The sequence below is a fragment of the Doryrhamphus excisus genome, linkage group LG16 (assembly GCF_037039965.1).
Source record: "Doryrhamphus excisus strain RoL-2023G ecotype Guam linkage group LG16, RoL_Dexc_Guam_v1.1, whole genome shotgun sequence".
Taxonomy (NCBI): domain Eukaryota; kingdom Metazoa; phylum Chordata; class Actinopteri; order Syngnathiformes; family Syngnathidae; genus Doryrhamphus; species Doryrhamphus excisus.
Window position 1 is genome coordinate 12,632,527 of NC_136372.1, and position 23,111 is coordinate 12,655,637.

General features: G+C 44.4%; 3 protein-coding genes across 9 annotated transcripts in view; 2 read left to right on the top strand and 1 right to left on the bottom strand.

The window, feature by feature from the left end:
• The window catches only part of LOC131103823 (serine/threonine-protein kinase N2-like), a 29,007-nt gene extending 25,960 nt beyond the window's left edge, over positions 1-3,047 (top strand). For all 4 annotated transcript variants that reach the window (XM_058050415.2, XM_058050414.2, XM_058050412.2 and 1 more), the window contains exons 17-22: positions 437-499; positions 572-648; positions 730-872; positions 1,585-1,692; positions 1,908-1,988; positions 2,057-3,047. In XM_058050415.2, coding sequence (XP_057906398.2) covers positions 437-499; positions 572-648; positions 730-872; positions 1,585-1,692; positions 1,908-1,988; positions 2,057-2,260 — 676 coding nt within the window. In that variant the 3' untranslated portion in view covers positions 2,261-3,047. The remainder of the gene's footprint in view (positions 1-436; positions 500-571; positions 649-729; positions 873-1,584; positions 1,693-1,907; positions 1,989-2,056) is intronic.
• A 1,284-nt stretch (positions 3,048-4,331) lies between these two features.
• On the top strand, positions 4,332-14,867 carry engl (endoglin, like). 3 transcript variants are annotated; one of them, XM_078797400.1, is made up of 16 exons: positions 4,332-4,697; positions 6,300-6,469; positions 6,607-6,744; positions 6,878-7,052; positions 7,139-7,310; positions 7,373-7,517; positions 7,755-7,959; positions 8,842-8,999; positions 9,107-9,262; positions 10,036-10,119; positions 10,315-10,545; positions 10,650-11,153; positions 11,230-11,377; positions 11,444-11,545; positions 11,928-12,042; positions 14,208-14,867. In XM_078797400.1, exons 1-15 carry the CDS (start codon positions 4,532-4,534, stop codon positions 12,038-12,040), a joined length of 2,667 nt encoding a protein of 888 aa, XP_078653526.1. In that variant the 5' UTR covers positions 4,332-4,531; the 3' UTR covers positions 12,041-12,042; positions 14,208-14,867. The 3 variants fall into 3 exon arrangements, with proteins under 3 accessions (XP_078653526.1, XP_078653528.1, XP_078653527.1); XM_078797402.1 differs by having other exon boundaries at positions 14,458-14,867; XM_078797401.1 differs by having other exon boundaries at positions 4,333-4,697; positions 14,514-14,867.
• LOC131103825 (uncharacterized) lies at positions 9,442-22,191 on the bottom strand. Of its 2 annotated transcripts, XM_078797403.1 has the most exons (7): positions 22,090-22,191; positions 17,471-17,676; positions 17,191-17,366; positions 15,761-15,904; positions 15,527-15,692; positions 14,420-14,653; positions 9,442-10,588 (listed from the first exon to the last, which is right to left on the bottom strand). In XM_078797403.1, the coding sequence occupies exons 1-6, from the start codon at positions 22,098-22,100 to the stop codon at positions 14,454-14,456; spliced, it is 903 nt and encodes a 300-aa protein (XP_078653529.1). In that variant the 5' UTR covers positions 22,101-22,191; the 3' UTR covers positions 9,442-10,588; positions 14,420-14,453. The 2 variants fall into 2 exon arrangements, with proteins under 2 accessions (XP_078653529.1, XP_057906400.2); XM_058050417.2 differs by lacking the exon at positions 22,090-22,191 and having other exon boundaries at positions 17,471-17,908.
• Between the last annotated feature and the right edge of the window lie 920 nt (positions 22,192-23,111).

Here is a 23,111-nt window from a genome sequence, read left to right on the forward strand (position 1 = left end):
AGTACCCGGAGAAAACCCACGCATGCACGGGGAGAACATGCAAACTCCACGCAGAGATGGCCGAGGGTCGAATTGAACTCGAGTCTCCTAGCTGTGAGGCCTGCATGCTAACCACTCACCCGCCATGCAGCCAGGTTGTGGAAAAAGTGAAAAACGAGGCAGGAGGTGGTGACAAACGGTCTTTATTGGGAAGAGACCCCCCCAATAGAAAAGACAGGTGTAACTTTACAATGATGGCGTTATCAAACATAAACAATCCGCCCATGGATAACACTATGCAGTGTTCCCCACAGGACTGATATCTACTTGCTACCCACTCAGCTGATGTTACACAAGCGGCCCCATTATGATGTCTTCATTTGTGGCACTTTTTCATAATCCTGTTCGTAAAGCAGCAAACTCTTCTCATGGGAATCTTCTTGCCGTTATCTGATAGGTTCTACTCCGCTTGTGTGGTCATGGGTCTACAATTCCTTCATGAGCATAAGATTGTGTATCGGTGAGTCTTCAGAATCAAAACAACTCCACTTTTTATTCTTCCATATTTAATCTACTTTCTTTTCCCTCTTAGAGATCTGAAGTTGGACAACTTGCTGCTTGATAAAGATGGTTTTGTAAAGATAGCAGACTTTGGTCTGTGTAAAGAAGGTGAATCCATGATTGCAGGATGTGATGTATACATCTGTCCTTCAGACCAACCCATACCAGTTCTTCTTTCCGCCTGCTAAGGGATGGGCTATGGAGACAGGACCAGTACATTTTGCGGAACCCCTGAGTTTCTGGCCCCGGAGGTACTTACAGACACGTCGTACACCCGAGCAGTGGACTGGTGGGGCCTCGGGGTGCTCGTCTATGAGATGCTGGTTGGCGAGGTGAGAGGCGAACACTGGTCTTTTCCTTTCATGAATTGTTGGGCTCATTCATAGCCATATTTTGCCCATTCTCATGCTACAGGCTATAGGTCCATGTCATAAAATGGCATATTGTGGCGCGGTCAGTGAGGACCTGACATCTTATTATTTGGCAGGAGCCAGTCATGAGCTATGGAAAAAATTCATTTGTCAACCCAATGAAAATTGCAGCACATTATTACTCAATGTAACAGTGTGACTAAATTCATCACACAGCAACTTAACACTCAAAAGGCATAAATATACGCATATATAGGCATAAGGCGAATAAATATACAAACATATACCAATACACATTTACCATGGCATTGGTGGCCCTGTCCACCACAGGGAGCTAAAGGAGCCCAGAGGGAGGCTGACATCATCGCAGCGCCCCAATGAATGTGTTGCTTGGACACAATGCATTATGGCAAAATTTAAAGAGAGTTTGGTACTTAAAACTTGTATTGGTACATGTTCGTACATTGGTCAGATATACCTTTTGAGTGTTAAGTTGCTGTGTGATGAGTTTAGTGTTCACAGTAAGATGACACTGTGAGTCAGACTTATATTGTAATACTGTTGCATTGTTATACTGCATTAAAGTCAACATAATGTTGTGATTTTTATAAGTGCTCATGAACGCATCATTCATAATTACATCCACAGGGAAATAATATGCACTCTTTGTCAGTCTCCCTTCCCAGGTGATGATGAGGAGGAGGTTTTTGACAGTATTGTGAATGATGAAGTACGCTACCCGCGCTTCCTCTCCACTGAAGCCATTGGTATTATGAGACGGGTGAGCGTATTCATAGTACTCCCATTAATGGTGGCTCCGTCTTGTCGGTGGCGGTAAAAACAACAACAGAAGAAGCAGCAGATGAAAGTTATTTATAGTTTTCCACATTGGGTATCGAGATTAATGATTAATTAACGATATCAAGACAATGTAACACATGTGTTCATATACTGCACCGCTCCTATGAAGTTGACTTATTTTTCCTCTATTAAAAGTTGTTGAGGAGAAATCCTGAGAGGCGTTTGGGCTCCGGAGAAAAGGATGCTGAGGATGTCAAGAAGCAACCTTTCTTCAGAGTGAGTTTCAAAGGAAGGAATTGTCTTTGTAGATGTTTCTGGGATTCCAAACACAATTTCTGCTTCAGGGTATGGACTGGGACGCGCTTCTTCAAAGAAAAGTCTCACCCCCTTTTGTCCCGACCATCGCGGGAAAAGAGGACGTCAGCAACTTCGACGTGGAGTTCACCGCCGAGGCGCCGACCCTCACGCCGCCCCGCGAGCACCGCACCCTCTCTCGCAAGGAACAGGACTATTTTAAGGATTTTGACTATGTGTCTGACCTCTGCTAGGATCGAAGGGGGTCAAAGGATTAGGAGATGTTTACTGCCAGAGGAGACGAGGACAGACTGGGACTCAATGGGATGAACAGCTGGCATGGACCAGTGTGTGTGTGTGCGTGCGTGTGTGTGTGATGGGTCCGTGTTGCGGATCAGCGGAATGTGATTGCGTGTCTCGCACATCTGCGGTGTCAATGACCTGCTGATCTATTGGACAATCTGGAGGGTCTTTTAGAGGAAGTTGTGATGATAAATGACGATAATCCAGATTATGTAGCAACTGAGTGGATGGATCCTGCTGTGTGTGTGTGTTTGTGTGTGTGTTTGTGTCCTGCGGAGAGACAACAAAGCAGCCATTGCCGCTGAAATGCTCAACGAGCCTTAAAGCACCAGTCAGAGGCTGATCATTGTCTCGTTTTTGTCTCGCATCCCTTTGTGTCTTCTGCGTGCTGCTGCTAGGTGTCTCCAATGAATGTACAGTACGACGTCAGCCTCAATCGTGCGCCACCTCACAATCAACACTTGGGGGCGCCAAAGACAAACCGCTAATGTCAATACAAAGCTGCTTTCTGTTGATTTCGTCAAAGAGACACACCAAGATGCTCTTGAATGAAAGATGGCGGTAAGACATAAAGAACTGTCTGTGGCGGGAACAGACGGCACACAAAGTAATTCTACTCCTGATGAGTGTGGCTTTTGAAAATGTGGTCCAACAGTTAGGGGTGGATAATCTTAACAGCAATACCTGCTGACAGTAACTGCAGTCATTTTTCGCTGATAAAAAGGCTTTTACAGATGATTTCGTTTCCCTCATTGTTCATTTTCGCTTGTATCATTTGCTGGTTAAATGTATCAGACTGTGATTTAGTAGACGTGAACCCAACACGATGCCTTGATTCCATTTAGATCTGGATGGAGAGTCGCATCAAGTAGTACTAAAGCTTGGGAATGATTAATGTTTTTAATCAGTCACTATCATTCGCAACTTTGTCTGAAACAGGCCCATTTTTACTGTATTTAATGAACAGAAAGATAACTGGATATGATTATATATACAGGTGTATGTTTTAACAGCTCCAAATGAACTGAATATGTCAATGAACCTAAAAAGATAAGTCTAAAAATATGTCCAGCAGAACATTTGAATCATACTTTAAACCGTGTTATGGGCAATGAGGGGTTGCGTTCAAATGCATTACGTGATATAACTTAAATTCCTGATTTCAGTGTATTTTCCAGCATGTTTAAATGTAGCGAAATGTACATGCGAATACAAAGTGGGCGGTAAGAATGTCATGTTTTTCTTTCTCTTCCTGTTTGTTTACACATACGCGCGTGTTATAAAGCTATTTTGTGATGCTCGGAGTGTCCCTGAATGCCTCTCGCGATATTGTAAGGAATGCGGAAGTATCGTTCCCCTCGAGACGCGCGCGAGTTGGAGATACTCAGGTGTTGGAATTGCACTGCTGTTGATGTGTTTAGGGCAGAATTAAGTTCGTGTGCTCTGTCTCGATATATTTTCGATTAGGGTTGGGCGATATTATATATATTCTTCAATTATACGAAAATGACTTATACCGGTACAAATTATAAAGCCCGAGTTTATAGAGTATTAACTCGGCGGACCTCCCGAACTAAACAGGTTGAAATGGTGATCAAGCTAGCAGAGGTTAGCTTAATTTCGGACGCCAAGTCGTCGTTGTTTTTGTGCGTGCGCGACTCTAGCTCGATTAGTATCTTTTTACCAAGTTGTGTTTTAATTCTTTAGGGTTCTTAAAGGTTTTATAATGTCGAAAAATACAAGAAGTACGTTTTTTTAACGCAGCTCGTCTTGTAACTGGACTTTCGCCACACACGGAACACACTCCCGTGACCATCCTTCAAATTAAGAGCGCCGTCTGCCCCATGTTGTGTAAACAAAGTAAGAGTAATTAAAAATATCTTCCGTATGCAGTTGGAATTTCATGGGTGACTACATCTTAATGACAAGCACAGACATTACAGTTTTTTTAAGATTTATAGCAATGTGTGCAGAGGCTGTCATCCCATTAGAAAAGTTACCTAGTTTCTTGCATATAAATACATGTGCTTTGCAATTTGTATTTCATTATATAGCTTAAGGTTTGTAGCTTTTTATGCAAGACTCGGCTGAATAAAAAATTTATATCGTCATATCGTGATACATGTTAAGGTCCATATCACCCAACCCTATTACCGATATAATATTGATATTGATAGCAGCAAAAACAAGTATATAGCCCTAAACTCTGATATAAGCACTATATGGCTGTCTATTCTAGCACATTTCTGTCTAGCAGCGTCTGGACCCGCCATAATGGAAACAACAATCTTCGTTGGGCAGCAGAACCAGGGAAGTATAATCCAACTAACCCCACCCCAAAGCAGCACCACAAAAAACAACTCCTGCAGTCAGAAACATCCGCTAAAGGTAATTTCCCACAACTTGCACACCATCACAAACATTATGCACTGAGAAATATGTTCTTTTTGGATCGTCGGTAGCAGAGAGCTGAGGTGAAGCACATACTGTATCTGTTCCTGTAATTGGTCCAAGGGTCACTGTGACTCCAGGATGCGCAGTTAGCCATCGCTTGTAATTGGTTGTCTGAGTTTCTCAGAAACACGCCAATGCATTACTCAGACACCAAATTAACTGTAAAAATCTACTTCTACGTCTGGAGAGGAATTTTCTATCATTGGTTCCACATGAGTGCTTATCATCCAAAACATTCTTCTGGGAATTAAAACACACGTCAGCCACAACTTGACCGTTGCTTGCATTGGTGACACTTTATTTCCAAGACCAACCTTAAAGCAGCATCGACTCAAGGTTGCCATGACGACGACAGCTACTGAAATAATTTTGTTATTAGTCTTTTTTCATATTTCGCAAATTAGTTTTCCTCCCACTGAACATCATTCGTCTGACATGTGACATCCTTGCAAAGCAGTTTGTTAGTGCCTGCCAAGGGGCTGCAATGACGTCAGCCTCCCTATGGGCTCCTCTGGTGGACACGGGAAGCATTGCAGCACCTCGGTAGCCATCCATTAATTTTCTATGCCGCTTGTACTCCATTGAAATGCTTTTCTCGGACGCAAAGCATTAAAATAGTTTGTTATTTTAAACTCATGTTGGTACTTTCCTAGTTACCTCTTCAGTGTTAAGTTGCTGTGTGATGACTTTAGCATTCTTTGTATGATGACACCGTGAAACGGTTACATTGAGTAATGACCTCCTGCCCTGTGTCTTTTTATTTTGGTACTAAAATCTGCTTCTGCTATTTTTTTCTTGGCCACAAATTCACAATGATTGTGTGTGTACTGCCGATGAAGCTCCCGTCCAGCCCTCCTTCCTGTTGCCATCCCAACTTGATGACACGATCAGAGCCTTTTATTTTTTTTCTCCGCTCCATCTCGCTTTCTCTCTCTCTCGCTCACCATCCCATTCCCCTTTATCAGTTATCTTTGGAACAACTTTGCCTCCGCCTGTAGCTCCCAAAGTGTGCCGCATCAAATTCCCCTCACAAATAGTTCCCACAAGTTGCACCTCCGCTGCAAAGCTGCATTGAAGCGGCCCGCAGGTGAGTGTTGTCGCTGGTGCAGGATTTGGAGGGTGTGTGTGAGTGCGTGGTTGTGTGTTTAGGAAGTGAGTGGGGTGGGTGGGGATGTTGAGCTGTGGATACAATCTTTGCAAAGACCGTCTGAAGCAGCAGCTGGATCAGCTCCGTCCCAGGTGAGTTCAGCTTTTGGGTCATTAGTGCTAATATTAAACATGAATATGTTTATTATTATGTTTATAGTTTGTTTCCTTTCAACATTTGAGCATGACGGTTCTTTTAAAAGGATGCTGCAGGGAGGTCCATCACATTAAGTCAGCTCCACAACAGTTCAAGATGCCTTCATTGTCAGAGATTGGATGGATTATTTTTTATCTGCTTCTCCTCTGGAAAAAACAGGCAGGTATGACACTCCTTATCTGCTCATCTTGACTTAAAAAAAATGTACTGTTGACTATCTGTCGCCCCCACAGCTCGCAGTAAAGAGACGCAATGCCCCGTGGCTCCAGTGGGGGCGCTCCACCCAGTTGAGGCTCTACTGGAGAGGTTTGAAGCTGGTCCAGGCTGCGCTGCCAGGGAGAGCGGAGACAAGGAGACTCATGTCATTGCAGTGGGGAGAGGAACAAGCGCACCTGACAACACGGTAATCAGTTGTCATTGTGACACATGACCCCCTTTTGTAGGGCCAGCAGGGCCAACTGATTGTCGAGGGACTGGGATCCGCCCATTCCCTCAGAACCATAATGAGTGCATTTATACCTCATGCAGTTTTCTCTACAGGTCACAGTACTGCTGAAGCCCTTGTCTGTGACCCAAACTGATCTAAGAACAGTTCACTTGCTACTAAGCTCCAAGCAGCCAATGAGCTGGCAGCTAGAAGTTGAGAGACTCCCCCCTGACCTTCATGTTCTAGTGGAGGTCAGTGCATCCCATCTATCAACCTCACGTTGTTTTTATGTCCAAACACGGACACCGTGCATGCTTTTTATTGGATACAATCTCATTGGTGGAAGGCGTCCATGACCACTTCCCCACTACACATCTCCTCCAGGTGTCCTCCAACTCCAGCGTACAGTCCCACACGCTACGTTTGCACGTCCGGTCGTTGCGTTGGCTCCCTTTCCACCCACGTGCGCTTTACCGCTGGGCTCTTAAACACCACGGCAACCTGTCGTCCCTGACACACGTCACCCATGGAAATCGAGTCTATGTCCGACTCGGAGAGGGTGAGCCACAGTGCAAAAGTGGACCTAAAATCGTACCGGTGGTCGTATGCTAAAATTAAAAAGCTCTATTTTATCCATTCCTGCAGATCTGACTCAGCCTCCTGTATGCCAGCTTCAGTCCATGTTTCTCTCCAAAAACTACATGACCTCTGACTTGCAGCTACAGGAAGTACAAGGCTGTGGTCACGCAGCAGCAGGTGGAAGCAACCCGGAGGTCCATGTGATAAAACTCCATTCAGCAGGCTCGGGGCTCTGCGGGTGAGAGGCTAGTTTTTTGATATCATTTCTTGTTTTGTTTGACGTCAGCGGTTCTGCTTCAGTTCTCTGCAGGTGGAGGTGATCGTCTCTCTTGTGCCGCCGCCAAACAACTCTTTGAGACAAAAGGTTGTGCTGATTCTTAGCAGCTCGGTGCCAGTCAACTGGGCCGTTGTTGCTCACGGAGTCCAGGGTCATATCTCTATTCACGTATGGGTGCATGCTTTAGATGTTCTAATTGCTACAGAAAATGTTACAAGGTGCTATTAGAATGCTAGATTCCAGCTTTTTCAACTGACTGAACTGGAGTTCAAAAGTTTCAAGGGGCCCCTATCTTGCTCGTTTCATGATATTCGATTCCACAATTAAATAAATCTGCGTTCTTCAACATGTTCATGCTATTGCAACATGCTCATGACTTTGTGCATGTGTGTATCTTTCATGTAGTCCTCCAACAGTGTTTCTCCTCCCTACCCTCCTGAGCCTGACCTAACCCTGACCACTACACTCATCGCTGATCTGTCCACCATACCGGACCTTCTTTTGTGGGCCAATGTGAGTGGCTACAACAACGTGACCTCATACACGGAGGCTGATCAGGCTAATCGCTTTGTGATCCAGCTGTCTGGAACTGGAACTGGAACTGGAACAGGTCAGAGCCCATGTGTTTGTCGTCTGTTCCTGTTTGTATTATTTGTTATCGGAGGGCCTCTGAGATGCAAGTTGAGTTTTAGTGTAAGTCGGTGTCTGAGCAAAGCATTTCATTGGAGGACATGCATCAAAAATGGATAGATGGATGGATGGTGCTGCAGTGCTGCCTCAGTCCACCAGAGGGAGGCTGATGTCATTGCAGCCCCTTGGCAGGCACCAACAAACTGCTTTGTGAGGATGTGGCATGTCAGATGAAAGATGTTCAGTGGGAAGAAAACATTTTCACATCGGCCACAGGGAGGCTGGCATCATTGCAGCTCCAGGCATGAACCAATGAGGGTTTTGCTCAGATGCAATGCATTATGGGAATACTTTAAAATAGTTTTTTTAAAACTTGTATTTGTACTTGTTTGTATATTTTTTGAGGCACACCTTTTGACTGTCAAGTTGCTGTGTGATGAGTTTAGTGGTCTTTGTCAGATGATATTGTGAGTCAGTGTTATATTGAGTGGACGAGTATTTAAACGGTTCGTAGTAGTTCTGATGTCAAGGAGGTTAGAACTTAGCCATGAATGAGCCACACTGCTGAATAAGCTGCAGGGTTCAAAGTTTAAGAACACTGGAAATTACGGTAGGTCTTCTTTTTCTTTTTGTGCAAAATTGTGAATTTTGGGGAGCGCATACATAACCACGAAACATGTAACATGACATCACTGTCCTAGTCCTTAGTTCTCATACATGGTTCATGCAGAGTTTGAGTTCATTTAAATAAGTGATCTTTCAAAATGTCTCCCAAAACGAAGATGGCCGACCACAAGTCTTCCACCAATCCCCAGACGAGAAATGATCTTTGTTAAATGCCTTACACACTTGATGGTTGCAGCGGTAAAACCTGTCTCCAAGAGGCCTAAATGGGCTGAAGAGCGGCGCCTGAGAGAATGGCTCAATGGTGGAGCCCGAGCAGGAGGAGGCAGAGAGAGTTTCACAGTGCAGTGCGAGGACGGACGCCTCAGCGTGACACTGGACCGACACACCCTGCAGGTCTTTATATCTCACAGCCTCATGCATTGCTGAAGACGTAGTAGCCTATATGATTACATTTGCTCATGCCAGCTATACTCAGTGCTTACATATGTCCTTTTATTCAGAGTTTGTCTGTGCCAGTTTCTGCTGTGACTCTGCGGGACCCAAAGTGCCAGGCTCAGTCCAACGGGAGTCATTTCCTCTTAGTGTTCCCAGTCATTTCCTGTGGGACCGAGGGTCAGCTCCTGGGACACACTAAAGGAGTGCAGTACAAAAACATGGTGAGGTACACACAACTTGACATACTTGTAGAAAGATGATTTAATACTTAATAATAATAATAACACACTGTAAACTTCACTTGGCAGAATTTATCTGTGGACTGAAAGCATTTGTGTTTGACATCAGAAATGAATATCAGACCAGAGAGCAACATTTAAGCTTTTATTTGCAGGTATTAAGAGCATAAACAGTATTTTTATGACCTTCTAAATACAGTTTCTTAGCATTAGTAGAGCCCTCTAAACATGAAATAACACCCAATAGTCACCAATCAATACAAAGGTTTACATCTTAGCTAGAAATAAAACAGACTCGTACATTAGCATTGACAGCGTACTTCCTGCGGTGGCTGTTGTTTCATCAATGTAACATTGCTGACACTGATTGGCCAGTGAATACTGTTTGGTTAAGGAGAGACTGATGATACACTTCAATCGCCTTACGAACAATCAGCGAACACATAAGCTGTGAACATTCACACTGGAGCTACTGTCGGCCACAACTCAGGCCTCGCGCTCGCCATATGTCTTATGAATGCCGTATATTTGTATGCTTGAAATGTTTTATTTTTTAATTTTTTCAAAGTCCCTCAGCACTAATTGTAACAAGTGCAATAATATTTACCTGACCTAGGCCATTTCGACCACACAAACACATAGAAGTGTAAAACAGGAAAGAAGGTTGCTCCAAACTGAAGACATATGTAACATTTGTGTCTGTTCCCTTATAGGATAAATTGTGACATATGTTGTTCTCCCTTATCTCTATGTAGGTGCTGTTATGGAGAGAGCAGCCTCCTTCAACGCTGGCACACAATGACACTGATTGGACCTCCAAAAGTTCCCTTGGCATACAAGTGAGACAACAGTTTGTACATTTTTTTCACATTTTGGATGGGCCTTTTATTGTCGCCAGGCTAAGTCACACTAGTGCAATCTGCTACTGGAATACTCAACTAAATACTCTTTCAACACCCCTACAATACATAACACATGTTAATTAACACCCTCTTTATTATGATTGCTCATGTGATGTCTGTTCCTGCTCCCAGTTCAGTTGTTTGGCTGACCTCCCCGGCGGCGCTCAAGCGGCTCCAGATGATGACCTCCACACATCTCCGGCACCGTGGGACTTCCTGCCAGATCCTGGACCTATGTACTTCCAAACACCCAGACTCAAACCCGGGCCTTTGCTTCTTTTGAAGCTTTTTGTCACCGAGAGCTACAAGCAGCGGCGCATCGGACCGTGTGTCATCGCTGCAGACCAGCGTGTCTACGTGGAGGTGGGGATAGCCTCTCATGTCGTACGCCTCTTCCTGCGGGATTCTGAATAGAAAAGAGACAATCCCAGATTAGTGTTTTATTTTTAATTTTTTTTCAACTGTAGATTTCTGCCGAGGGGCCCTTCATTGACGCCGCTGAGGTGAGGTCATGCATCGTCTCTCCTCTGTCGGACCCCAAAGGTTCCCCCTTCTGGAATGTCATAAGCGACAGCTGCCCCACGGAGCCTTCATTCGCTTTTGTGGATTTAAAAGATGAGGAGGATGCTAAAGATGCTGATGAAGAGGATGATGAGACGGAAGATAGACATGAAGATGAGGAAGATTCTAAGGAGCTCAAAGAAAAAGTTGTCTCCCGTCGCTCCAAAAGCAGAGAAAGAGAGAGAAAAGCACCATCAAGGAAGGAAACAGGCAGCACGCCGATACAACCATTAAGATTTAGTTTCATCCTCCGACCAGTTTACAATGTTTCCATGCAGTTTCTCCACTGCAGCCTTCGCCTTTGCATCTCTGACACCACATCAGGGGAACGTATGAAGAACACAGCCAAGAAAGAATGTCAGGATGGCAAACGTATCCCTGCGCTCATTTCAAGGACATCAGGACATCAGGTATTCATTCTATTGTTGGTGTCAAACATTCTCCTGTGACCCGATGAAACCTTCGTCCTTTTGTCCCAATGTGTAGTGTGACATCAGAAACCTGTCCAGACCGATGGTGGTGACTCAACCCGTTAGCTCACCGCCGCACAAAGCGGTAAAGCCCACCACAGGTCAGAGAATAAAGAGACTGAGTGTCTCCCCCCTGGCCAGTCCCGACCCACCACAGCCAAGAAGTGAGTATGTGGTCGTTTTAGCGTGTTACAAGTACTTCTTTGATACCTAAACTTGAGTATTTGTAGGTGCTTTGGTGCACACTGGACCAGTGATGGGGATCGCGTTTGCAGCCTTTGCTGTGGGTATCAGCCTGATGGGGGGGCTGTGGTGCATCTACAGCTATACAGGTAATACAAGCATCATGTTTTCTATTTGCAGCTGTAAGTGATACTGTATGTAGTATTCTGGTCATTAAGCGGCAGTAATGACACAAAACATTGAGACTTTACCTTAACACTGCACCAAGTCATCCTGTTTATTTCTAGTATCTTCTTGCACATTTTCCATACGTGAGACTAATCCATGTCACATGCAGCAGTGTATAGTATAGATTATATCAATTGTACACAGCACAGAGAATATGTGCATTTTTATCCCTGTCCTGGATCATTTAATACAATCAAACAACAGCTATTTGTTTAAAGCAAACATAATTGTGTGCTTCTACATTATTGTAATATGAAAAGTATCATTGTCCAGCGAATGCATATTTTGTGTACGTTTGCAAAGGCACACGGCAGACACCATTTGAAGGAGAAGGTTATTTAACGGACCAGACTACAGGAGGCCACAGCATCTGGAATCCACCTTCACCGTCGGATCAGCTCACCACTTCAGTGTAAAGGTGAGCGTGAACTGTTGCTGTGTGTGTGTGTGTATATGTATGTGTGTGTGTGTATATGTGTGTGTATATATGCACGCACATACATGCGTGTACGCGCGCACGTACATACATGCGCGCGTGCATGCATGCGCGTGCTTGCGCGTGCCTGTATGTGTGTATGTACGCGTGTATGTGCATGCACATACACGCGCATACATATGCGCACGCGCGTACATACACGCACGCACGCGCAAGCACGCACGCACGCACGCGCAAGCACGCGCGTACATGCACACGCGTACATACACGCGCACATGCACGCGTAAGCACGCGTAAGCACGCGCGTACATACACGCGCGCACGCGTAAGCACGCGCGTACGCGCGTACATACACGCGCGCACGCGTAAGCACGCGCGTACATACACGCGCGCACGCGTAAGCACGCGCGTACATACACGTGTATGTACACGCGCGCACGCGCGTACATACACGCGCGCACGCGTAAGCACGCGCGTACATGCACGCGCGCACGCGTAAGCACGCGCGCACGCGCACACGCACGCGCGCACGCGCGCACATGCACGCGCGCACACGTAAGCACGCGCGCACACGTAAGCACGCGCGCACATACACGCGCGTACATACACGCGTAAGCACGCGCGCACGCGCGTACATACACGCGTAAGCACGCGTAAGCACGCGTGCATGTGCGTGTGTATGTACGCGCGTGCTTACGCGTACATACACGCGTAAGCACGCGTAAGCACGCGTGCATGTGCGTGTGTATGTACGCGTGTGCTTACGCGTGCTTACGCGTGCTTACGCGTGCTTACGCGTGCTTACGCGTGCTTACGCGTGCTTACGCGTGCTTACGCGTGCTTACGCGTGCTTACGCGTGCTTACGCGTGCTTACGCGTGCTTACGCGTGCTTACGCGTGCTTACGCGTGCTTACGCGTGCTTACGCGTGCTTACGCGTGCTTACGCGTGCTTACGCGTGCTTACGCGTGCTTACGCGTGCTTACGCGTGCTTACGCGTGCTTACGCGTGCTTACGCGTGCTTACGCGTGCTTACGCGTGCTTACGCGTGCATGTACGCGTGCGCGCGTGCATGTACGCGTGCGCGCGTGCATGTGCGCGTGCGCGCGTGCATGTGCGCGCGCGCGCGTGCATGTGCGCGCGTGCTTACGCGTGCGTGCGTGCATGTACGCACGTGCGCGCGTGTACATACACGTGTATGTACGCGCGCACGTGCGCGCGTGTACATACACGTGTATGTACGCGCGCACATACACGCGCGTAAGCACGCGTAAGCACGCGTAAGCACGCGTAAGCACGCGTAAGCACGCGTAAGCACGCGTAAGCACGCGTAAGCACGCGTAAGCACGCGTAAGCACGCGTAAGCACGCGTAAGCACGCGTAAGCACGCGTAAGCACGCGTAAGCACGCGTAAGCACGCGTAAGCACGCGTAAGCACGCGTAAGCACGCGTAAGCACGCGTAAGCACGCGTAAGCACGCGTAAGCACGCGTACATGCACGCGTAAGCACGCGTACATGCACGCGCGTACATGCACGCGCGTACATGCACGCGCGCACGCGCGTACATACACGCGCGCGCGCACATACACGCGCGCACGCGCGTACATACACGCGCGCACGCGTAAGCACGCGCGTACATACACGCGCGCACGCGCGTACATACACGCGCGCACGCGCGTACATACACGCGCGCACGCGCGTACATACACGCGCGCACGCGCGTACATACACGCGCGCACGCGCGTACATACACGCGCGCACGCGTAAGCACGCGCGTACATACACGCACGCACACACGCGTAAGCACGCGCATACATACACGCACGCACACACGCGTAAGCACGCGCGTACATGTACCTACAACCCTTTATGCTATCCATGTGGGGCATGCTGTCTCATTTACACAGGTGTACACATGCAGGATCTGGATCTATGTATGTATACATATGCATGTACGTGCACATGTGCATATATGCACATACATACATAGATCCAGATCCTGCATGTGTACACCTGTGTAAATGAGACAGCATGCCCCACATGGATAGCATAAAGGGTTGTGGGTTGAAACCCATCGGCAGTTAGAGTAAATGTGTCAGCGTTTGGTGAGCACCTGCCTATCACTGAAACACACGTCTATTTTTCAGGCTTTCCGCCATCAAAGAGAAGCAAGGCTGTTGTCGTTATTACCCATTTGTGAACCCCCCCCACCCCAGTATTCATCGAGAATGTAATTACAATATCTTGTGCTCATCACGGAATTGTGTAAAGATAAGTAACACATTCACGCACAACAATTTAACATATTTTGCAATTAAGCAAAAATGTGACAAACATGGCATACCCATACCCAACATACCTTGCGGCAGGCAGAACAATTACATGTTCTCCCACTAGATGGCAGAAGGTCTGCAATTAACCGGCGTGCACGGTGTCTCTTGGTGGCGCTGAAGGTCAAGCCTGCGCTGGAAGCTGTGGTGACATCGGGGGCAGGTGAACGGTCGCTGGCTGTTGTGCTTCCGACTGTGAGTGATGAGGTTGGAGCTTTGACTGAATCCTCGACCGCACACCTTGCACACGTGCGGTTTCTCACCTGCGCGCAAAAGACAAGAGAAAACACGCATTCATGGTATTTTCACAGCACAGTTAAACCGTGTTTCTCATACACCCCAGCTGTTGTATGATTCTACTTTTGGAGGATTTTACATATTCATTTCACATTAATATTTATTTCTATTGTATTTATTGTGGTATTTCAGTTGTCATACAATATTGCACATAATAAAAGGAGTCTATTTGCCTGTACCCTTCCTTCCATTCCGCATAATCCCTAAACAAAGCACCTGCTTGAGATAATAGAGCCAGAGACAGTAACGACTATTGAATTCAATCTCGCATTGTCTTGCATTTGTCTTTTATACTTATTTCGCATTATTTTCTGCATGTAAACTATAATTTTATTCAAAAAATTTTTCAAATCATTTTGGCTGTCTGGAACAAATTACAGTGGCACAGGTCATTAATCCGTTCCACAATGTCTGACTCAAACCACAACTGACTCTTAACCAAAGCAAATTTTGCCATAGAATGTCAATCCGTCCCAGACACCATTTTACAGACAATAGAGTTTTACATGCAAAAAATGATGCAAAATAATTACGTATCATAATGTACGTACATATCTCTCTACAACATCTCAACTCTATGCAAACATCCTAAAATAGCTCCAACAGTCTAGAATGCATTGCGCAATCACCTGCAAGTATTGTAACATTTCGTTTTGGATGCTAAACAAGCAGTCAAACGCTACATTTTTAGCAAAGCAATTGGTTGTTAACTGAAAAACGTGACCAAGGCAGATGTTATCTGAGCTACTGCTATAAATGGATTAGTATTTCCTATAGGACCTTTTGGAACTAATGAAACTGCATAATATCAAACATAAGACACCATCATCACCACTCACCCGTGTGTATGAAGGTGTGTTTCTTCATGTCCGACTTCTGATGGAACCTCTTACCGCAGTACTGGCACGGGTAGGGCCTGGTGTCCGAGTGAATGAGGAGATGTGTGGACAGTGTGGACGAGCGCTTGAACATTTTCCCACACACCTTGCAGGCAAAGTTCCGTTCCTGCATGTGGAAGAAAACGTGTACTATATCATTCTGAAAGCCATCACATCATTTGCGTGGAACGTTACCTTGGCTCTGCTGTAACTTCCCATGGATCTGAATGTCAAAGGGAACGTTTCGGTAACTGCGGGTGACCTCATCAACGAGAGAGGAAGGGTACTTCCAGGATGAGCCTGCATTCCAACTCTGGATGCCAAGACTTGTGGAGGAGACTGTGGGGGGGGGGGGGGGGGGGGGGGGAAGACAGGCTATTGCAAATTCTCAGTCAAAAGTAGACATTAAACGTGTACAGAAGAAATGTAACATGTTTTTACTAAAGGTCATGAACATTACCGCTGTCAACCATGAGAGGGAACTCTAGCCTAGCAATGCTGGCCAAAGAATTGAATAGATTCAGTGATATGGAATGAGATCAGGAGCTTGGTGAACTTGCCTACTGGTATTTTGCTTGTTAGTTTAGCCTATTCAGCCTCCCAGGTATGTTATTTATGCTGATGTGTAGTTCATTAATTTACCTTTCCAAATAAAATGTTTGCTCTTGGTTTTGAATTTTATGAAGTACGTTTATAAATAAATGTGACTTACCTAACGAGTCTGCTTAATTTTGTGGTTAGTTAATGGCAAACAATTGTAACAGACATGATTGCATAATTCAGTTCAGTGGATACACATTTGTGATAAATGTTACCAATTTTTTTTCTGCAGAAAAACACATCTCATTTTTCTCATCCATACTGTGCATACTGTTTATAATCTGTATAATCTGCAATAGCCATATTATAGTCATTTATATCCCTGTATATATCCTCACTGTATTATAGTCACAGCCTGTTATAGTTTGCACATAGATCTGTCCATTTACTATTCAATTCTATTTCTACATTTACTTACTTAAGGTACTTATAAAATTGCACTTCTGGTTGGATGCTAACTGCATTTTGTTGCCCTGTACAAGTGACATGAGGAATAACAAAGTTGAATCTAATCTAATCTAATCTAATAATCCAAGTCAAATGTACAGCATGCAAAAGCAGTCAAGTAAAAGCCTACAGTTTTTAGTTTTGTCCCAATAAGGGTTTTTTTTTTAATTTTAAAACACACCTACCAAAGCAGTATCTTTGCTGTAAAAAATTCCAACATTTGCAATAAATTAATTCTTGTAATTATTAGATTCAGTTCCAGACCCTCCCCTTCTTTTTCCATTGATATTCTTCACTTGCAACACAATCTTGGTTTAAGCTCTAAATGTGCCTCCCACACCTCTAATGAATGATACTTCACCTTACTGTAAACTTTGAGGACAGAATTTATTGCAAATGTAGGAAAATTTTTACAGCACCCCGAGGGTCAGTACGAAAATGGCCCAAGGGTCAGACTTTGGACACCCCGGTCTCCCTTTAATGTCTGTTTCCTTGGCTTTAACAACATTAAGTATGAAGTACTTATGCACCAATTGTTCTCACTCGGCTGTAAACACACAAAAGTGAAGACACAATACCTTCTCACAGAGAGGACACTGACTGAAGGGAGATTTGATGTCCATGTGTGACGTGTGGTGGAGGAGCATGAAGACCAGTTTCTCCAGTTCTCGCTCTCTGTCGGACATCGGATGTGTGTCTGCTGAGCAAGTCGAGGCCAGCACTCCAACATCAGGACTATTCACAGTCAAGGTGGCTGGAAGATGAAACAATACTTTTTATTTTACGGTGATGTCTTAGACCTATTTTATTCATAAGTCATCTTATGAAGAAATTAAATGAAAAGAAAGTGTTGCTTACCAGAGGAAGGGTTGCAACCATCCTGCATTGAGGTTCCCCCCCAAGGGGAATGGAATTCAGGCAGAGGGGCCTTATGGAGGATTGGCTGCACATCATCTTCAGGGTCTCCTCCAACTCGGGCCACAGGCAGACCTTCACCACTATGGCATTGATCCTGCTGTCTAAAGAAGTCCTTGGATGGACCAGTCGGAGGAGCCTTTTTACTCCTGACAAGGAACGACCGTGGCATGGCGGATGAGTGACTGAGACTTTACAGCTTCAACACCTGCTAGCGTATGTTCGGTTACAATGCCAAAGCTTGAGGTTTCCAACACAGCCCACCACCTGCAAAACATGTTCTTGGAGGAGAAACACCCCCCCCCCCCCATGTGTGGTGTTCCCAGACTGCAACTGTTTAACTGCTGCTCATCTTCAGTGACACAAAAAAACATGATAGCCACAGCCGCCTGGCCCATGAGACAATATCGATGCTGATGGCGAAATATCAAAATCTGAATTGAGCGGAATATACGTATATTCAAGCTTGTCAATCAAGCTAGTCATGTGTTTATAACTGGGGTTGTATTGGATAGTGTTGAACCACTGCACTGTATAGTACTAAGTGTTTGTATTAGGATTCTATAATGATTACACAAACTAAAACTACAATATGATGCATATTTTATATATATGCATATTGTTACATGATTTTCCTATATGAAAGCATTAGTGATGCATATTTTGTATTGAATCTCATTAAATGTGGACTGTTTTTTAATACATAAAATAAAAACTTAAGAAACCACATATAGTTGGTGGGTAGACAAATTATTTTTTTCAGATTAAAATGAACAAAGCATTATTAGAGCCCTGTAGACATGACAAAACACCACTATAGTCACATTTATACTTTTTTTATTTACAACATATTGCGCAACTCCAGGGTCTTGAGACACATGCTAACTCGCAAACTAGAGAGCTAGCCACCTAAACGGTAGCCTTCAAGTTATTTCCTTTAAACTTAAATAGCCAAAAACTTACCACTTCCACACGGATAGGGAGGATAACTATTAACAGTTATTTAACCTTTAACATGAACATTAATCAAACGTAATATTTTTTTCTGGGTACATGATACCATACAGCATCCATATCAAACATTAAACATTAAACTTTCATATCAAGGCGGGGGCCTCAAACTAGTGTCCTGCAGCCCACATTTGGCCCGCGGGCCACGTGTTTGAGACCCCTGCATAAGATGGTTTGCTTTTTAAATTTTGCATGAGCCATAGAATCTTGATGTGGATTACATATGTGTCGTTTTAAACTTTAAATCAGATCGAAACCCTCAAAACCCTTTCAAGGAGATTAACAATCGGACTGTTTTCAATAAAAACTGTGTTAAATAATGCAAAAGTGAAATTAAAAGGCTGTCCTTACCTCTGAAATACATTGCTGAAAGTTCAATGCAGCATCAGTGTCAGTCACGCCTCTCTTTTCTACTGCCCGCTCCCGTCTGCTGATGATATGGTGCCATTTTTGAAACGATGTTGAAGATTATAGCAGCAGAGGCTTCACAGAGAAATTCAGCCCGTTGTTGAAATGGTCCTAAAAAAAGACCAAATATTCACATTTTTCACACATTGTTTCAGTGTTGCCTTGTTTTATTTTTTTTAATGAAATATCTACTCATACTCTACTCTACTCGCAAATGATGAATCACTGGCTTACATCATTTTCCATTGTGGGCAAAGCAACAAATGTTCTTCATGAAATCACGGAAAATTGCTTTGCCTTTCCAACATTACTTGGTCGAGTAGAAGTGTCAGAAGAGCAAGTAGTAAGTAACAGTTTCAATGTCCTAACTGTGTTTATTTTGTTGAGTCATGGATAAAAAGCACTTGTCCGTGTAGCATAATAGCCAAGAGAATAGAGGAAGCGGGGTTGCTAATAGCTCTACCCGGGTTTCCACATTGATAGCCCCGCAAAACCCATTAGATGTCACCGATGCTGTAGAAACGCTAAAATGCTAAAGCTACTTACCATTGAGAGACATCTTGAAGTAACCTCTTTTTTGAGAAACTTCAGTCTCCACTTCCAGATGGGATTGAGGATCCAACACATGGCTGTATGTGTGACCATCCACAGCAGGGTGGGTGTGCCTGGAACACATTTGCGGGAACCACAAAATCCAAAGAAATACAGCTGAATAGGTGCAGATTCTGGAAGAACTAGAAAGCTTTGTGTGCTGTTTTTTTCCACTTGTGTGTCTCTCCGAATATTACAGTACTGACACCGAGTGAGCTAGAATACTACATATCATATGGTAGATAAAGAAACAATCGATATAGTTACTAATATACTGCAGTGTCATGGTATTGTTTCATCAAATGTAGAAAATCACAAACACATATTTCTAAAATATCCAAATCTTGACAAGTTAAAGGTTCTGCTATCTCAGATTGAAATCAAATGAGGGCCGAGAATGTCGAGAAACCAAAGCCTTTTCCGAGCTTGACTGTGTTTTTCGTCACTCGAGAGAGGCACATCTAGCCCTGCGGTGGCTGCGGTGGGGGGCTCGTCAGCCTCTCTGAGGGGCTGTCGGGGGGGGAGCAGACATGGCTGTGCAGGGAAGTGAGACGGGTTGGTGGGTTTCGTGGGTTTGTGTCTCACTAGGGGGGTTCGGGTGTCTTATTCCCCTCAAGGTGTTGGCAAGCTGTCTTTCTAAGAACTTGGAGAGGAACATGCCTATTGTTATTGAATGTAGGGTTTTTTGTAGTATACTGGAAGTTAACTGGCTGTATGTTGATGAAATAGATGCTATCTATGATGCTAGTGATGTCCCATCACTTCTATTACAATTTTTTAATCGCAATTTCTCTGGCTGTGTAGATTATTTCCAGTCTAATGTGAAGTTGTTTGAATTATTTATTAGTATTTGTATGAGCTATTTTTGCTTCACCAGTTGTTTTACGTCCTGGCTTTGTTTCGTCACAGTTTTTGTAAGGATTGTTTTTTGTTATCTTGGAAATAAATACTTGATTTTTCTTTGACCTACCAGTGTGCTATATTTCCCTTGCCCAGTATTTTCTTTTTACACTTTTGTTAAGTCCCATCTTACCCTGGACACCTTTGGGACGTAAACCCTAACCCTCTAACGCGAACCTCTAAACCTTTTACTTTGCTTTTTAAACCTTCACAGTGTGCCAAACGCCTGAAGAAAGTTCTATTTTGGACCAAACTGTCACAATGGCACTTTTTTGCTCCTTTATTGCTTTTTTGAAAAAGCCAAGACAACGTTTTTTTCCCCAAAACCAAACCTAATCGTTTTTGTATTGTTTATTAAGCACAAATTGCTGTGTACTTTCATTTGAAGGCTGTACAACAGTGGTTTCAAGTTCTTAGTGTGTGGTGACATCTAGTGGTGTCTTTACTTCATGACAACAAAATAAGGGGTGACTGGACCGTCTTCTGGTGGCTTCCGGCCAGCACAAGACTATGGCAAGGGCTTCCATCCGAAAGAATAGTCTGGTAAATCCTGCCAAGTTCAATCTCCTACCACAGCACCAGTGGTTTGCGCTACTCCTTCTGAACAGGGCCATCAACACTGTAAATGCCAATGTCTGACAATTCCATGGACTTGGCAGCACTGCTGAACATGGACCACAGCGTCTCCTGCTATGTGCACGATGCCTGTGCCGACACAGAGCAATTTGGACGTGATGTTGTCCAGGCAAGACTTAGAAAACATCATTGGGGGCAGGGGGTCACTCTACTCGCCTGGAACATAAGCTATCCATGCTTGCCCAGAAAAAGTTCTTCAGTGGCCAGTGCCTCAAAGACCTCTGAAGGAGGAGCCCATGCTTGTCCCGTTTGTTGACTCTCCGGACCGTGATCCTGGAGACACTGATTTATTTGACCGACGTGCTTCACGCCGCCTACACCACAGCTTACTGGGCAGAACTAGCTCTGGAGGATAAGGGCGTTAATGTAATAGTTTCATACTTGTATCCAGCAAAAATGTATTACCTGTAACGGATACTCGTTTATATCTGGCTCATCCCTGGTTAGGGATGAGCGAGTCTCTGAATGCAGCAGATTCCATCGTTGGATAGGAATGCTCGATGATGCTAATGGAGGACATGTTCCAGAAGCCCGCAGAAGACATTCCTTTGATCAAACTTGCTTTTCCAACAAGCAAGGCATGGCTGGAGAAGCGCATGACCAGGCTCTCTGCTACCCATGACACCGGGGATCAACTCAAAATTCTCACTTTCATGTCCTCCACTGTCTTTTTAGAAACAATGACTTCATCTCCTGTAAGGAGTTGGAAACTCTCCTGAGGTCTATGCTGATCACGAAGCCAAAAGATGCAGGAACTCTTGCTTCTTCACAAATTGATTCTGCCAAAGGGGACACCTTTTAAATTGTGGCGTCTCCATGAGGCAAAACCCACGCGGCTGCCAACCAAGGTCACTACAGCCCGGGCTATCGTCCAGGCCAAAAAGCCTCAAACAGAAGACAAAGAAAAAGGGGTTTGAATTTGTTCTTCCAGCCAGGTTTCTTTTATACTTTAGGCTCCCATTAGACATTTGGCAGTTGTTGTTGCTTGTCGGGTCTAGAAGGGAAATGTGAATTACCTCGTGATCATCAGTCACTTGAAGGTGTCAGAGGCTGATCAATCTCGACCGACCTTTGGTCTGAGTATGGACTCAAACAACTCGTCCTCTTCTGAGAACACTCTGGACACACAAACACAAGATACACACACTGTAAATACAGCAGTATCTAGGTTTTGATAATTAATTAAAAGTCAGACAAAAATTAGCAACATGTAAACCCATAGAATCCGTTCTAGACACATGAAAATATAAACATTTTAGTCTAATTTATATGTGAATATAAAAAAACGTTTATATATAAAAAATATAAATAAATAAAATAAAATATAAATATATAAATATATAAAAAAGTTTTAGTGTTAAAAGACGTAAGGTGACTTATTTGAGCTTCTTACCATCTGCAGTCAATCATGATGAAAAACCATAAAACACATTCTGTAACACTTCAGTATCACTTATTGCAAGATGAGGATAATAAAATGAGTGATATGATAAAAAGGGCTCAAAATGTAATTGAAGATCCACAAAGGTGACATTAAAGTCGGTGACGAGTGACTGCAAAGCGGAAATACTGAAAGACGTGCACCACACCTGTTAGACAGAGCACTAATTAACACGTTTTGATCATCAAAAAGCCAACCAATTGAGTGAAATGGTTCAAAGCCTAACGAGGCTTCATTTCGCCATCACTAATTGCTACATATTGTTTTAACAAAACGCCACTATGTATGCTTCAGTGCGACTTGCCTTTACAGTGGCTTACAACACAATTAGAACTATGCGCCATGTTTAAAAGGAAAGTAAACAGGAAGCTACGACAACAGGCAGCGACTCTGAAGTCCCTTATATTTCGAAATAAACTACTTTTAGCCACAAACTACTACTACTACTACTACGTCACAATTATGTCAAACATGACATTAGCGTCTTACACCAACTTTACAGCGACGTCTCACTTTGGACAGCAAAAGATTTTAAAAGGGCCCTTCGATTAGCGTTGACAAACAGGAAGTGTCGTCACCAGAACTCGACCCGAATGT

Coding starts and splice junctions, on each gene's coding strand:
- LOC131103825 (XM_058050417.2), bottom strand. CDS start 17,699: ATGCCACGGTCGTTCCTTGTCAGGAGTAAAAAGGCTCCTCCGACTGGT. Junction 15,905..17,190: donor AGTGTCCTCTCTGTGAGAAG/GTATTGTGTCTT, acceptor CCCCCCCCACAG/TCTCCTCCACAAGTCTTGGC. Junction 15,693..15,760: donor GAAGTTACAGCAGAGCCAAG/GTAACGTTCCAC, acceptor TTCCACATGCAG/GAACGGAACTTTGCCTGCAA.
- engl (XM_078797400.1), top strand. CDS start 4,532: ATGGCTGTCTATTCTAGCACATTTCTGTCTAGCAGCGTCTGGACCCGC. Junction 4,698..6,299: donor GTCAGAAACATCCGCTAAAG/GTAATTTCCCAC, acceptor TCGCCCCCACAG/CTCGCAGTAAAGAGACGCAA. Junction 11,378..11,443: donor CGACCCACCACAGCCAAGAA/GTGAGTATGTGG, acceptor GAGTATTTGTAG/GTGCTTTGGTGCACACTGGA.